The 17,035-nt window shown below is 40.3% G+C and overlaps 1 protein-coding gene across 5 annotated transcripts in view; it reads left to right on the forward strand.

Annotated features, from left to right (window-relative positions):
- TMEM164 (transmembrane protein 164) overlaps window positions 1–17,035 on the forward strand; it is a 255,268-nt gene that overhangs the window by 85,414 nt on the left and 152,819 nt on the right. For all 5 annotated transcript variants that reach the window (XM_054723528.1, XM_008159411.3, XM_054723602.1 and 2 more), the window contains one exon: window positions 6,571–6,620. In XM_054723528.1, coding sequence (XP_054579503.1) covers window positions 6,571–6,620 — 50 coding nt within the window. The remainder of the gene's footprint in view (window positions 1–6,570; window positions 6,621–17,035) is intronic.

Here is a 17,035-nt window from a genome sequence, read left to right on the forward strand (position 1 = left end):
TAGGAATCCCCAAATAGCTGTGTGCCATCATAGGATGTGGAGGCAAGAAAACTGGAGCCAAAGGGCTAGGCCTGGGAAGATGTATACCAGGGTAAACACCACTCTCCTGTCCCACTCTCATTCTGTTTCCCTTTTATTTAGTTTTTCCATCACCCTTCACTGTTAAACTGACAAGTCCTTCTTTTAGGATGGTTAGGATAACTGGCTCTCCTTCCCAATTACATTTCCTATAGTACTGACATTTCCTGCTGTGAACAAAAATTATCTTCTTTAGGTGTTATGAAAATGGGGGTTCATTGACTCTAATGTTGCATGAGCAGAAGTTAATGGGAGGCTGGACAATGATGCCAATGAACTTGGTTCTTATATGATTGTGGCACAGGAATTGGAACAGTGAGGTGCTACAAGTGGATAGCTTGGCTGGGAGGTTGGGTAGTGAAGATGTGGAACCTGGAACCAACATGCTTCAGAGGTAGAGGATGAACTGGTACACCTGCTGGTGCCTAGATTGGGTGTGTTAAACAAAATTTTTGTGTCCAAAAGCTTTTATGAAAGAAAGGGTTTATGGAGCCATATGCTTGCCAGAAAAAGGACCAGGTCCTGGGACATACAGTCTAAACCAATACCAGCAGGAAAAGATGAACATGTCTGCTGTCCTGGAGATGAAGGTGCTCTTTTATGCATTGAGTTTGGGGAAGAAAGATATAAATTATTTTGAAAGAAATAAGAAAAAAGGGGGGCAAAGAAGGTGAAGCAAGGGCAGTTCTATAATAGGTACATAGTCTGTAAGGAAGAAGTATTTCCTACTTTTTGATTTCGTTATGGGCAACAATCCAGAAAGTTCATGCATAAGCCAGATGCAGTGCTGTCTCGTGTCATCTGGTGGTCAATTTATTTGTTTATTTTTATTGATTTCAGAGAGGGAGGGATATTGATGATAAAATCAATCAATTTTATTGATTTCAGAGAGAGAATCATTGATTGGCTGACTCCTGTACACCCCCTACTGGGGATCGAGCCTGCAACCCGGGCATATGCTCAGACCATGACTTCCTTGTTCATAGGTAGATACTCAACCACTGAGACACTATATAGTCACCTGGAAGTTCATTCCCATTTTAAACCTACATTGAGGAATATGAGCAGTCTTTTATTAGTTTCATCCCACAGTTGTTAATGGATTAACTACCCTGTCCTTTCCCTCATACTCCAGCCCACTGTAATTTAATTTAGGACAGTAGTCGGCAAACTCATTAGTCAACAGAGCCAAATATCAACAGTACAACGATTGAAATTTCTTTTGAGAGCCAAATTTTTAAAACTTAAACTTCTTCTAACGCCACTTCTTCAAAATAGACTCGCTCAGGCCATGGTATTTTGTGGAAGAGCCACAATCAAGGGGCCAAAGAGCTGCTTGTGGCTCGCGAGCCGCAGTTTGCCGACCACGAATTTAAGACATCTCAGAATTTTTCTCTTGTCAGGTAAGTAGGAAAGAGCTGAATTTATAAGTTTCTAGGCAGGAGAACCCTGGAATGGTACAGAAAGCTTCATGGGGAAGCTGAGAGAGTGTGATTTTGAATGGAAACTGTAGGTTTTATCTGGAAAAAAACAGCCAAGACCTCAGTTTTGTAAGACTGCAGTAATTGCAACCACCCAGAAGACCTGGAAATGTGGCAGATTAGAGCTAAGATGACCCTGTCTTTAGGTAATGCTGAACTCTGAAACCCATTCATGTAAATATGATCTGCTGCCTAGGTAGGTTTCTGATTTGAGATGTTTCATCTTATAGAGATCTTGTGGGTTTTGTGATAGCACAGGTGTAGGGCCATTGGGGTGACTATGGGCCATGGGGTTAAGATCTGGAAGTTAAGGGACCTAAGTTCTTGTCTGAAAGCTTGTCAGAAAAATTCCCCCTGAGTTTCTTCATCTGTAAAATGGGATTTAATAATAAGGCCCTGCTTATCTACCAAATTATGGGAAAATGGAAGTGCTTCATTGCAAATTTTGGCATGAATACAAAGTGCCAGTATGGTGTTGGGATATACTCAGATGCATTTTAATTTTCCTATTGTCCTTGTTTGCACTTTTAACTGTCTTCTCTTCCCACACTTTTTGAAGCTGAAGGGAAATTTAGCTTTCTGCCTGGCTAGTCTAAAACACATACTACCAAAATTTGGAGGTGGTTGGCAGCTAACTAAGGAAGAAAGCAGGGATATTTAGGCAAAGGTGGGGGGTCTTTGGACCTCTGACTTAAAATGTTATTTTCGCATGGCTCCTTTGGTTAGTCATGAGTATGGATGTGACTCCAGCATGACAGAGCAGAGAAGTTCAATGTTATAAATCTTTGAAGTTGCTAAAGAAGGCCATTGTTCAACAAAAACCTTCAAGACCGAAAGTTTTTCTCAAAGAAATGGTTTATTGAGCCATATACTACACAAAGAAAGGACCAGGTCCTTGATGGAGAAGACATACATGCCCACCATCTAGGGTTGTGGGGACTCTTTAAAAATATATTTTTATTGATTTTAGAGAGGAAGGGAGAGGGAACGAAAGATAGAAACATCAATGATGAGAGAGAATCATTGATTGGCTGCCTCCTGCACGCCCCCTACTTGGAATTGAGCCATGAAACCAGGGCATGTGCCCTTGACTGGAATCGAACCAGGGACCCTTCAGTCTGCAGGCCCATGCTCTATGCACTGAGCCAAATTGGTTAGGGCATGGGGACTCTTTTATACATTGAGTTTGCAGGGGAAAGATGTAAGTTGTTTTGAACGAATTTACATTGGTGCCTGCCCAGTGTGGCTCAGTGGTTGACCAGGAGGTCATGGTTCCATTCTCAGTCAGGGCACATGCCTGGGTTGTGGGCTAGATCCCCAGTAGGGAGCATGCAGGAAGCTATAGATAAAGGGATTGGGAATAGGTGAAGTGGAGAAAGTTCTGAGATAGGTGCATAGTCTGTAAGGAAGATGTATTTGCTGCTTTTGGTTTGGTAGTGAACAACAGTCTGGAAAGTTCATGTATAATCAAGATGTGGTGGCATTCAGTAGTCAGCTATTGAGCTATTCTCTCTAGATAATCACAGAAAATAGTTACCTGGAGGTTGTTTCAAAGTTTTAACATATATTCAGTAATGAGAGCCGTTTTTTATTGGTTCTGTTAACTGATTAACCTCTCTTGTCTCCTCCTTCTACTTTTTGGTCTGCTGCAATTTAATTTAGGACATCTCAGAATTTTTTCTTGTCATGAGTTTACTGGAAATGGAATGTGATTAATTTGGGATTCTTTTTCAAGTTTGCTGATTTGATATGTCTACATGCATCTGATTTCAAGATTTATTGAAAAAGATACCCTCTATCATGCTTTTGGGAATAGATGGGCAAAATGAGAAAGACCAAAGTGCTGGTTGGAATTGTTAATAGTGAATGTGGAGTTAAACCTTGGTTCTTGAGTTTGGCTAAGAAAGCACTCAGAGCCAAGAACTCTAATGCAAGAAGTTTATTTAGAAAGTCACAGAGATGAAAGAAGTGATCCAGCTGGGCCAGTGTACAGGAAAAACATAACAGAGGCAAAAGAAGGGCCCTAGGAGCTTAGGAGGAAGAAAGCAAAGATAACATGCCTGAAGGGGAAAGATGCAGGCATGCTCCAGAGAGAGTAACTGAGGATAGAAGGGGTTGGGGAAAGGCATGTTCTTTCAGGTTTATAGCATTGCTTCATCTGGTTTTGCTGCTTTTCTGGGCCTGGAGCTGAAACTCAACTGAGGGCTAAATGTCATCTCTAGTTTGACCAAAACTCTGTCTCTGTGGTCAACAGACCTGAGACTATTCTCTGGCTCCCTTGTTCCTCCTCTCAGGCGGTCTAAACCACATAACTAGCAATATGAAAGGTCAGGGGGATCTAAACTCCATGTCTAATGACATATTAGGGGAGGAAAGGTTACCCTCGGGGTGAGGTCCTAGTGTATAATAGTTGTTTTCTCAGTTTTGCCCATTGCTGGGTACCCGGGACTTCTGCCCTGTTGGCATTCCATACCTGGCCTATCGGTCCTGCTCTACTCATGCCTAATTGCCTACTCTATTAGAATGACATGGCCGCATGAAAGTAACTGTTGGAAAACTTAGAGTCAAGAATAGATTAGCTACCTCAAAAGAAGTTAGATCCATGATTGAATTGAGGGTAATATGACACCCTACTGTGTTAGAACTGGAGGCTTGCTCCCTTCAGTAGGTTTCTGGGCTTCTGGTGTAGTGCTGTCATGGATGAGAACCAGCCAAAAGGAGCAATTATAGGGAAATCTGCCCCCCCAAGAATCTGTTCTTCTTTTCTTGGCTGTGGGTGTAGAAAATTAAAAGTTATTTCAGAAGCTCAGGAAGGGTACTGGCATGGCTCGTAGGAGACTCCAGAGGTACTGAGGACCTTTCCAAGGTGGTTGGGGGCCTCTCTCTGCTCTCTGTATACTGTAGTTTCTGAGTTTAGCCTGTGGTGGGTCAGGTACTGGGTAACTATGTGCAGCCTCCAACTTGGTCCCTTGCCTAAGGTGAGTAACTTACTGCTGGGTCAGTGATAAAGAATGCCAGCTTTGTTTCTGTCTTTCTTGGACTGCTCCAGAGGGTTGGGGTGGAGAGTTGGGATAAGTTCATGTTTGGGTGATTGAAATTCCAAGTCAACAGTCCTTATCACAAACCATTAAGGTCATATGTATTTCAGATATCAAAATTTTTGAATTTTAAAAAGGCAATACAGTGCATGTAGAGTATTTTACATACATTGCCAGTGGGGTCTGGAACAGCTCCCCATAATCAAAATATATTATTTTATGGAAAATATATTAATAGTCACTATAAGTGTAATAAATAAAGTTTGTTAATTGCTTTAGCTCAGTTCAAATCATGTTTTACTACCAAATTAGCCTTGAAAAAACGGATTTTGAGAGCTTTTGATATTTGGTGACTGCTGTTAAAGGATTGTGGACCTGTAATTGTCATTGGTTTTGCACTTTTAATCAAATTGACCCATGAGGGAAAGGCACGTTCTTGATGGATATTTCCTTGGAGGAGTTTTCTGATGAGGTATTGTGCAAGTAATGGGCTCCTGCCTATGTTTCTCTCAAAATCCCTTCTCTTTTCTATTCTTCTTTCTCTTTCTCTTGAGAAGGATTCAAGTGGGTGTCTTTCTTATAGTGTTTTTCCTTATAGTACCCTTTACTTCTAAATGTAGGCTCTGAGAGAACTGAAGAACCAAATGCTAAAGAATATGCATATGACAAAGCCAAACAAATCTATAATATAGATAATCTGTATTAATAAATACTCACAAGATAGGGACACATATTGATGATTTTATAAATGGCACCATGAAATCACTGTAGGTGAAAGAACTCCACAAATATGGGTTTCATTTTTTTATTAGTCCTTAGTCCTGCTGAATGTCTCTGACTTCAGGCCAAGGACAAACATTCAGCATATCTGGCTCCCAGGAGTGGTTACTATTACTGGGGTTTTTATTAAATGCGCAGATTCCTAAAGTCCAAGACTTCTGGAAACAACATTCTTAATGGATGAGCCCAGCAATTCACATGTTTAATAAGCGATATGCAGGGTTTCTTTGACCCTCTGGAGAACCAGTGCTTGGGTGAAGGTCAAACTACCACAGCTTTGAAGCTTGTAATCCAGGCCCAGGTCAAATAAAGTAGCATGGGACTGATTTGTCTCTTAGGACAAGGTTCTTTTTGTTTGGTTTGACCTGGATGGAGAATGGAAGCACTTAGTTGTGCTTAGAAACCAACCAACCCAATGTGGGGGAGGAAAAATAAATTTTCTTCTACCCTTCCAGGTTTTTGGCTGAAATGCCCTTGTTATAAAAGACACATCAACAAGAGAAGAACAAATAGAAGTTGAATAAAATGTATACCTTTGGGAGAGAGCCAGGAAAACTGAGTAACTCCCTGAAACAGTCTAAGCACACATCACCTTAAATACCATCTCTAGCTAAAGATGAAAGAAGATGTTGGGGGTAGGGAGTGAGGTTATGGGAGATGACCAGGAAAAGCACAGTAAATTGAATAAGGCTGTTATGCAGATTTAAGTCCTTGCCTTCTACATGGAAGAGGTTCTAGAGATTTAGTCATCCTTCTCTTCATGGTCCTCAGAGGGGGGCATGCTTACAAATGGATATTTCCCTAATAAAAGTAAATGTCTCTTACTTAAGGGCAACTTCTAGTCAGTTTTCAGAACTCTTCCTGTGTCTGGTGTTTCTTTAAAAAAACACACAAAATAGCCTAGAATAATCCTATGCCAAAGAGAGATTTTGCGGAGGCAAATTCACATTCTCTCTCTCTCTCTCTCTCTCTCTCTCTCTCTCTCTCTCTTCATACACACACATAGATGCATATGCAGACACAAACATATTTGGAAAACCACCTGCTTTTTAAATTTTTATATTACACTTTCTGTGTTACAGTTGGTTAATTATTATTATTATTAAAGTAACATTGTCTCGCTGCATCTAGCATTTCTTTTAATAATCATACTTCTTTTTTAATAATCATACCTAATTCTTTTTCCATTGCAGATTTTTCTCCTGGCCTGTCCTCCATGTCCGGGAGCTACCGTGGTCTTCAAGTAAGGGAAAATTGTTTTTTGCTCTGTTGCCACTGCTATTCAGACTGTTTTGTCTGTTTGATAACCTAGGATGTTCACATTGCTGTGAATACCTTGGATCTGCACTGCTTTGTCTCTGGGCATCCCAAGGGATAAAAGTCTGTGTAACAGACAAATGTTGTATTTGGAGATTTTGTCAAGCCCTGACAAAGCCTTTTCAGCTATTTCTTGTAGTGGTGGTTTATGGCCAAGGCATGCCCCCTTGGAAGTTAGCCACCTTCCTAAACTTTCTCTCGAGAGTGAGCTGGGGTGCAGACATCTTCCCTCGTTTCAGGTTACAGACATCTCTCCTTTCAAGAATCTTTTCACTGTGGTCCTGCTGCTCCACTGAGGATATGTCTTCACTTTGAAGGCTTTTGTTCTTGTGTTTTTATTCCCTTAAAATTAAAATGAGGAGAGAAAAATATTACTTATTACAAGTTCTAGCTTTCTTAAAAATAGCAAACATTAAATCCATTAAAGTGTATTCCAGGCAAATCATGTTTATCTGAAGGCAAGTTTGCTTTAGCAAAATTCTCAAGAGTCCCAGAACCCTCATTGTAACCGTGAGTTGTAGCCATCTCATTTATCAAGCCTTTTATTAGAGTTGCTAATGAGAAGCTAAATTGAAAAAATTAATTTCATCTCTTTTCTGTTTCCCTGGCCCCCATTTTGGAGCTGTTGCTGAGCACTGAAATGGCCACAGGCCAGAGGGAAGGGACAGGAAATAAAGAGCCCCGAGGATCCTTGGATAATTGAGAGTGGTGTAAATGGCTTTCTGATTTATTTAAGTCATTAAAGTGTTATGTAGAGGGAAATATACCCTATTTGCTGCTTCAAATAGCTTCTTGGAATAGACACTTAGTCGCTTGGCTTTGGTGAGTAACTTTCTGCTAGATGAGAGGTAATGGATCCTGATTTCATATATTTCCTACTTGGACAGCTCCTAAGCAGAAGGGGTATTTAACCCTGTTTCCTCCCTTGATTTCCCAAAATGACCTCAAATTTTTAGTGTAAAGTTTTCAAAGTAACATGTATTAGTTTTATTTCATTATTATGAAAGTAATAATTCTCATTATAGAAAATGTAGAGACACATGAAGAAAATAAACATCACCCTTAATTCTTTCATTGAGAGATAATTTTGGTTATTTCTTTTCTTAATAAGCAGAGATCCTCTTTAGAATTTTTACTGTAACTTTTATGAACAGTTCATTTTATATATACATTTTATACATAAACTACATAAATATGATTGCTGGATTTATAGTGGTTCTTTTTTCCCCCTTTGTTTTGTTTGGCTCCTCTTTTATATATATATATATATATATATGATTTCAGAGAAGAAGGGAGAAGGAGAGAGAGATAGAAACATCAATGATGAGAGAAAAGCATTGATTGGCTGCTTCCTGCACGCCCCCCACTGGGGATCGAGCCCACAACCAGGGCATATGCCCTGACCAGGAATCAAACCTGGGACCCTTCGATCTGCAGGCCGATGCTCTATCCATTGGGCCAAACTGGCTAGGGCCTCTGTTTATCTTTCCATGCCATCCTTGCATATTACCAAACAAGTATGTATCCTTCCATATTTTTTTCCATGCTTATATGTGTATACACACACACCCCCTTATACACACACACACTTAACATGAGTTTTTGTTGTTGTTTATTTTATAAAAATATAATTTTATACATAATTTAATACAACTTGCCTTTTTAGAAACATCAATGATGAGAATCATTGATCGACTACCTCCTGCATGCCTCCCACTGGGGATCAAGCCCACAACCAGGGCATGTGCCCTGACCGGGAATCAAACTGTGACCTCCTGGTTCATAGGTCAACACTCAATCACTGAGCCACGCCAGCTGGGCTATCTCGTATTCTTTTAAAACAAGGGTGCACAAAATTTTATAGAGGCACAACAATTTATTTAGCCATTCTCCTATTAATAAACATTTACATTTGTCCTTTCCAGATTTCTGCCACTATAATCAATGCTGAAATGAACATCATTATGCATATGTCCTTACATACTACTGGTGCTACACACACACACACACACACACACACACACACACACACACATACACACACGAATTTATATGTATTTGTTAACTATATGTCCATATTGATTTTAAAAAATAGGCCATTATAATTTACTTTTACCTTTTGTATGTAATATATGAGATTATTCATTTCTTCATAATGCTACCAACATAAGGTGTCATGGTTCTTTTATAATTTTGATAACTTAATGGATGAATTTCTTTGGCTACTAATGCATTTTATTATTATGTTATACTGTTTTGCCCAATTAAATTTGCCTTTTGAATTGTCTGTTCATATTATTGGCCCATTCTTATAGGTTGTTTGTATTTTTCTTAATTTGTAAGAACTCCTTGAATATTTTTGATATTGCCCCTATGTCTATCATCCTATATAATAAAGAGGTAATATGCAAATTGACCATTGCTCCAACACACAAGATGGCCACCCCCATGTGGTCAAAGATGGCCACCCCCATGTGGACACAAGATGGCCACCACAAGATGGCTGGCAGGGGAGGGCAGTTGGCGGGGACCAGGCCTGCAAGGGAGGGCAGTTGTGGGCGATCACACCAGCAGGGGAGGGCAGTTGGGAGGAACCAGGCCTACGAGGGAGGGCAGTTGAAGGCGATCAGGCCTGCAGAGGAGGGCAGTTGGGGATGACCAGGCCTGCAGGGGAGGGCAGTTGGGGGGACCAGGCCTGCAGGGGAGGGCATTTTGGGGTTACCAGGCCAGCAGGGGAGGGCAGTTGGGGGGGGGACCAGGCCTACAGGGGAGGGCAGTAGGGGGCAATCACGCCTGCAGGGGAGGGCCATTGCAGGGGACAAAGCCTGCAGGGAAGGGCATTTGGGGATGACCAGGCCAGCAAGGGAGGGCAGTTGGGGGGGACCAGGCCTACAGGAGAGGGCAGTTAGGGGTGACCAGGTCTGCAGGGGAGGGAGTTGGGGGGGGCCAGGCCTGCAGGGGAGGGAGTTGGGGGCAATCAGGCTGGCAAGGGAGGGCAATTAGGGGTGACCGGGCCAGCATGGGTGGGCAGTTGGGGATGAACAGGCCTGCAGGGGAGGACAGTTAGGGGTGACCAGGCCAGCAGGGGAGGGCAGTTAGGGGCAATCAGGCCGGCAGGGGAGCAGTTAGGCATCAGTCAGGCTGGTAGGGGAATGGTTAGGGGGTGATCAGGCTGGCAGGCAGAAGTGGTTAGGGGCAATCAGGCAGTCAGGCAGGCCAGCAGTTGGGAGCCAGCAGTCCTGGATTGTGAGAGGGATGTCCGACTGCCCGTTTAGGCCTGATCCCACTGGGGTTCATGATTGGAGAGGGTGCAGGCTGTGCTGGGGGACACCCCCCACCTGTGCATGAATTTCGTGCACTGGGCCCCTAGTTGTTACAGATAATCTCTCCTAAATCTGTGTGTATTGGGTTTGCTGGTGGTATATTTTTTCCACATAATATTTTACTCTTTCATATAAAAATATGACTCTTTCATTCAATAGGTTCTGGTTTCTAGTCTGGGTTAAAACTGTTTTCTTAAAGGTAGATAACCAGTTGTAGTGGCATAATATATCAAGTAATCCCTACTTTTCCCTGTGAACGAAACTATCATCTTTGTCATCTTGTAAACTTTTTTTTACTTAAATTTATTGGACTAATATTGGTTAATAAAATTATATAGGTTTCAGGTGTACAATTCTATAATACATCATCTGTATATTGTATTGTATGTTCACCATCCAAAATCAAGTCTTTTTTCATCACCATTTATCCCTTTATTACCCTCTTTTACCTCCTGCCATCCACATTTCCCTATAGTAATATATAGTAATCATCATACTGTTGTCTGTCTATGAGTTTTTCTATTTAATTTTTTTTTGCTTAATCCCTCCACCTTTTTCACCCAGCACCTAACACCCTCCCCTCTGACATCTGTCAGTCTGTTTTCTGTATCTATGAGTCTGTTTCTATTTTGTTTGTTGGTTTATTTTGTTCACTAGATTCCACATATGAATAACATCATGGTATTTGTCTTTCTCTGACTGGCTTATTTCACCTAATATAATACTCTTCAGGTCCATCCATGCTGTCGCAAAGGTAAGTTTTCATTCTTTTTTACAGCTGAATATTATTCCATTGTGTAAATGTACTGCAGCTTTTTTATCCACTCATCTACTAATGAGCACTTGGGCTGCTTCCAAATCTTGGCTATTGTAAATAATGCTGCAGTAAATATAGGGGTACATATATTGTTTCAAATTAATGTTTTGGGTTTCTTTGGATATATTCTAAGAAGTGGAATCACTAGGTTATATTCAGTTCCATTTTAATTTTTTTGAAATAATTGCACACTGCTTTCCACAGTGGCTGCACTAGTCTGCATTCCCTCCAACAGTGCATGAGGGTTCCCTTTACTCCCCATCCTCCCTAATGCTTATTGTTTGTTGATTTATTGATGACTGGTATGAGGTGATATCTCATTGTTATTTTAATTTGCATTTAAAAGAACATTGGTTAGTGACATTGAGCATCTTTTCATATGTCTCTTGGTCATCTATATGTCCTCTTAGAGAAATATCTATTCAGGTCCTTTGTCCATTTTTTAATTGAATTGTTTTCTTTTTTGGTGTTGACTTGCATCAGTTCTTTATAAATTTTGGATATTAACCCCTTATCAGATATGTCATTGGCAAATATGTTCTCCCATTCAGTGGGTTGTCTTTTCATTTTGATGGTTTCCTTTGCTGTGCAAAAACAATTTAGTTTGATGCAGTTCCGTTTGTTTATTTTTTCTTTTGTTTTTGTTGCCCTCGGAAATATTTCAGAAAAAATATTGCTATGAGAAATGTCTGAGATTTTACTGCCTATGTTTTCTTCTAGAAGTTTTATGGTTTCAAAACTAACATGAAAACCTTTAATCCATTTTGAGTTTATTCTTGTGTATGGTGTAAGAAGATGGTCCAGTTTCATTTTCAGCACATATCTGTACAAAGTTTCCAACACCGTGTTTTGAATATACCATCTTTATCCCATTGTAAGTTCTTGCCTCCTTTGTCAAATATTAATTGAGCAAAATGGCTTGGGTTGATTTCTGGGTTCTCTGTTCTGTTCCATTGGTCTATATGTCTGTTCTTATGCCAATACCAGGTTGTTTTGAGTACAGTGGCTTTATAGTGTAACTTGTTATCTGGTATTGTGATCCCTCCAACTTTATTCTTCTTTCTCAAGATTGCTGCAGCTATTCGGGGTCTTTTTTGGTTCCATATAAATTTTTGGAGTGTTTGTTCTAGATCTGTGAAATATGCCGTTGGTATTTAATAGGGACTTCATTGAATCTATGGATTGCTTTAGGTAGTATGGACATTTAAAAAATGTTAATGATTCTAATCCATGAAGATGAAATATACTTCTACTTGTGTTTTCTTCCTTTTCTTTCTGAAGTGTCTTATAATTTTCTGAGTATCAGTCTTTTGTATCCTTGGTTAAAATTGTTTTTTTAGATGGTGTGAATAGAGCCTTGATCTGAGGCCATATGTTGGATGTCAGGGGTTCTAGCACCTTTTTAATATATATATATATATATCTTTATTGATTTCATAGAGGAAGGGAGAGGGAAAGAGAGATAGAAACATCAACGATGAGAGAGAATCATTGATTAGCTGCCTCCTGCACGTCCCCCACTGGGGATCAAACCCACAACCCAGGCATGTGACCCTGACTGGAATTGAACCCAGGACTCTTCAGTCCGCAGCTGACGCTCTATCCACTAAGTTAACCAGCCAGGGCTCCTTGGTTCAATTTATTCCTAGGAGTATTTATTATTGTGTTGGTGGAATCTTTAGGGTTTTCTATGTACAGTATCATGTTGTGCAAATAATGAAAGTTTTACTTCTTCATTTCCAATTTGGATGCCTTTGATTTTTTTTCTTTTTGTCTGATCGCTGTGGCTAGGATTTCCAGAACTGTGCTGAATAAGAGTTGTGAAAGTGAACATCCCTGTCTTGTTCCAGATCTTAAGGGAAACACTTTTAGTTTTTGCCCATTGAGTATGATGCTGGCTGTATGTTGGTCATATGGCCTTTTGTTTTCTTGAGATATGTTCCCTCTATTCCCACTTGGCTGTGAGTATTTATCATAACTGGGTACTGGATTTGAATACTTTTTCTCTGTCTATCGATATGATCGTGTGATTTTTATCCTTCGTTTTGTTTATGTGATATATCACGTTTATTGATTTGTGGATATTGTACCATACTTGCAGCCCAGGAATAAATACCAGTTGATCATGGAGTGTGATCTTTTTAATGTATTGTTGGATCTGATTTGCTGATATTTTAGTGAGGATTTTAGTATCTATGTTCATCAGGGATATTGGCCTGTAATTTTCTTTCTTTGTATGTTGGTGGCATTTGTTAGCCTATTACCAGTATATTTAAATAGTTTCCATATTTACTTAGAAATATATATATATATTTAATTTTAATTACTTTATTGATTAAGGTATCACATATTTGTCCTCAACCCCCCCCCCCCATCCCATCCCAAACCCCTCCACACGCATGCCCCCAAACCCCTGTTGTCCGTGATCACTGGTTAGGTTCATATGCAAGCGCACAAGTCCTTTGGTTGATCTATCTCCCTTATCCCCACCCTCCCCTACCTTCCCTCTGAGGTCTGACAGTCTGATCGATGCTGTTCTTGTTCTTCAGTCTATGTTGTTCATCTTTTCCCCTAGATGAGTGAGCTCATGTGATACTAGGAATACACTTATAGGAACTGAAAATGAGACAAGCAATAATGGTTATGCTGAGAGGCAAATGACTTAGTCTGTAGTGAGTTTCTTTCTGGGCCAACAGTTCTTTTGAGTCCCAATTTCTATGTCCAACAGTTCTTTATGTGTACATAACAGCAATGATATTTCAGTTCTGGATGGTGGACAAATGGTGGTAATGCAGATTTGACCCTCTCTCGTTTGGTCCTGGGAAATCTGCAGTGACGCACATCTGCTGACTGCTGGTATGGCAAGGCATCGTCAGCCTCTTCCATCTCTGGACTGTTTCTCTTCTGTCTTCATGGCTGGAGCATCCTGTCAATTCCTCTCTGTTGCTGGAATCCACATGGTCTCGGAGTTGTTTTCTGAAACTATACAAACATATTCTCGACCAAAAGTTAGTAAAGGAATCTTTTCTATAAATTTGACTTGCGATGCTTTTTCATTTTTTGCCCAATTTTCCTTTGGCTTGTTTTGACACCATGTATGTTTTACCTGGGTGTCTTGCTGTTAGCATTACAAATGAAAGTTAATTTTCTAAAGTAAAAATTTTCTAGATATAATTTATTTACAGGATATTTTTCCTTACATGATATTCTTCTACTATCCCCCCTTTTTTGGTTTAAATATTAGGAGGCTTTTGGAAATTTTTTGCTGTAATGTTGATAGCTTTTAAATTTTACTTTTTTTGCACTAAAATGTAACTGCTTTAGGTTCATTATATGTAACGCAATTTTACCATGAGATGAACTACCAATAAAAATTTTAGTTGACTCTTTAGGAAATAGTAGTCAAGTTTTCAGACTAATTTAAATTGGCCAATCGAAATAAGCGAATATTCTAGAAAAATCAATGGTATTGGACAAAAAAGCTGTTACTTAGAAATATTTTTAAAGGTAATGAATGGGATCTGGAAAAAATGGCGACGGAATAGAGTCGGGTTTGGAGTCTGTTCCTGGGGCGGAGAGTCGGAGCAGCAGAGACTCGCAGAGGGAGTGTATGTGGGCAAGCCAAGGGACAGCTAAACTCCAGGAGAAGGCGGGGGAGTGCTGGGCAGTGTTCCTCTGACCGCGCAGCACCCACAGGGGCTGGGTCCCCTCCCGGAGCTGCGGGCTCGCCGGGCGCCTCGCCATCTTGCAAGGAAAGGAGGATTTTAGTGGAAACCTGACTTTCCGAGACAACTGCAAACACTGAACTGCTGGGAGCACCAGACCATCGGTCCCCTATCAGCGCAAACATTCGGATTCAAAGAAACTCTTCACTGCACCACGGAAAGGTCAGATTTCGCCTGAAATGAGGGGCGGTTTCTAATCCCCGCGGTGGGTGAGGGAAGCTCTGGGTGAGGGAAGCACAGCAGCCGCAGGACCGGCAGGAGCCGGGAGGTCTGTGCCTAGAAAAATAGGCGGCAGTTGGAACTGCCGTGATCCGTGAATGAGGAGGGGGGTCTTCTGAGCTGCTAACAGAAGTGACCTCTTGAAAGCAACTCATTTTAATCTGACGAGGAGGGTCAGACTAAGAATTTTCAGAGGAGTGCAGGCTCCTTAGTCTGGCGCACAGACCCAGCGGTCCGCACACCTTGGGCTCTTTCCGACTCTGATTGCTAAGCCCAACACATAGAAAAACCCAGGTGGAAACCTTGAAAGACTGCAGGGGGAAGGTGTTTTTTCAGAACCTGGGGACCAGAGCTGCGTGTGACCATCAGAGAGGCAGCTCTGACGCGCACACCGCCACAAGCTCTGAGGCGCACACCTCCACAAACCTGTAGTGAGTGCCATAGAGGGGAAAAAAAAAAAGAGCTAGAGAGGCCCGGAAGTCAATTCAGAAACACTGCCACCCAGGGGCTGAAACGCTAATTGTCTCTGGTATAATAAAAAATAAATACGAGAAATTAAGACAGGGCTGGCTTAAAAAGCAGGACTGGCTTCCAACACTGAGGAGCCCTGGAATGAAGCTGAACTGAAATACCGCCCAGACTGGGAAAAAGGCGTACCAAACAGAATAATAGAGGAAGTGAATGACAGCCGCTACTGCACATTTTAGTCTTCCTATTTTTTAATTTTCAATTCTTTTTTCAATTTTTTAAATTTTTTATTCTCATATTTTTTATTTTCATTTTTTGCATCTTTTACTTAAAAAACTAATTTTTTTTTCTTTTTCCTCACTCGATTTTCACCTTTTTAATTATTACATTTTTATTTTCAATCAGCACTAGTATTACTATTATTTTACTTTTTTTTTTTTAATGTCATTTGATTTTCTCTTTCTTTTATTTTTGGATTAGTGTCCTACATTCGATTTGCATCTTTCCCTTACAATCGCTTTACCCTATCTCAAAGCTAACATATGCCATCACTCTCCTCCTAACCTTTCCCCTTTTGGTCCCCAGTTTATCTCAACCCTTTCTGGCTTTAGATTTTCCCTACTTTTTCAGTTTACTCCCTGCTAAAACTTCACCCTACTTATATATCTAATTCCCAACCCCCTGCTCCAAATCCATACAAACCTCTCTCTACGCTACCTTAAAAAAAATTATTTTTCTCTCGGGCCTTTTGTTGTTGTTTGCTTGAATGTTGATTAGATTGAATTTGTATGCTTTTTTATGAGATTGTTTTGATAATTCTTTTTGTTGGTTTGGTTGGTTCTTTTGTTTGCTTTGTTTTTGTTTGTTTTTTACTTTTGTTTTCCCTTGCCTCACTTGATATTAGCTGCTGTTGCAGTTTGTATTAATCTCCAGGCTCGTGTTGCTGGAATTTGCTGGGAATAGTGGTTGTTCTAGTGGAGTTTACTCCCCATATATATAGTTTGTTCCCCTTTTCTCTCTTAGTATCATTCTTGTCTCTCTTACTTTTTTTTCTCTTTTCTTTTTCTTTTCTGTTATTTCTTTTTCTTTTCTTTCTTTCTGCTCTTTTCCCAAGTTCAGATTCACACTCTTTTTTTTTTTTTTCGTTGTTGTTCTTTCTTTTTACTCTCCCTCTTCCACTCCTATTCCCTAATTTGTCTTTCTCTGGTGGTTACCTTTATTGGAGGTGATTAATATCGTGAATACAATTCTGTTCAGTGCCTTGTCTGTTGTGCCTGGTTGTGTTGTATTTTATACCTTTAAATCAACGCCAGAGAGAGAAATCTATATAACCAGACATCCGGAGAAGAGAGACCATGAGGAGACAAAGAAACAGCCCCCACAGGAAAGAGAAGCAGGCATCACCAGAAAAGGAAGTAAACGATTTAGAGGCAAACAACCTATCAGAGAAAGAATTCAGAGAAATGGTCATAAAGTGGCTGAAAAGGATGGAAGACAAATTCGACAATATGAGTAAGAACCAAGAAGAAATGAAGAAGAACCAAGAAGAAATGAAAAATGACATCGCTTCTGTAAAGAACTCAATAGAAAGCATCAAGAGTAGACTAGATGAAGCAGAGGACCGCATAAGTGAGCTAGAAGACAAGATGGAAAAAAATACCCAATTACAACAGCTTCTAGAAACAAAAGTTAGAAAGATTGAGGAGAGCGTAAGGGAACTTCGGGACAATACAAAACAAAACAACATCAGGATAATAGGGGTGCCAGAAGGAAAGGAAACTGATCAAGG

This window comes from Eptesicus fuscus, chromosome 1 (assembly GCF_027574615.1).
Source record: "Eptesicus fuscus isolate TK198812 chromosome 1, DD_ASM_mEF_20220401, whole genome shotgun sequence".
Classification (NCBI taxonomy): Eukaryota; Metazoa; Chordata; class Mammalia; order Chiroptera; family Vespertilionidae; genus Eptesicus; species Eptesicus fuscus.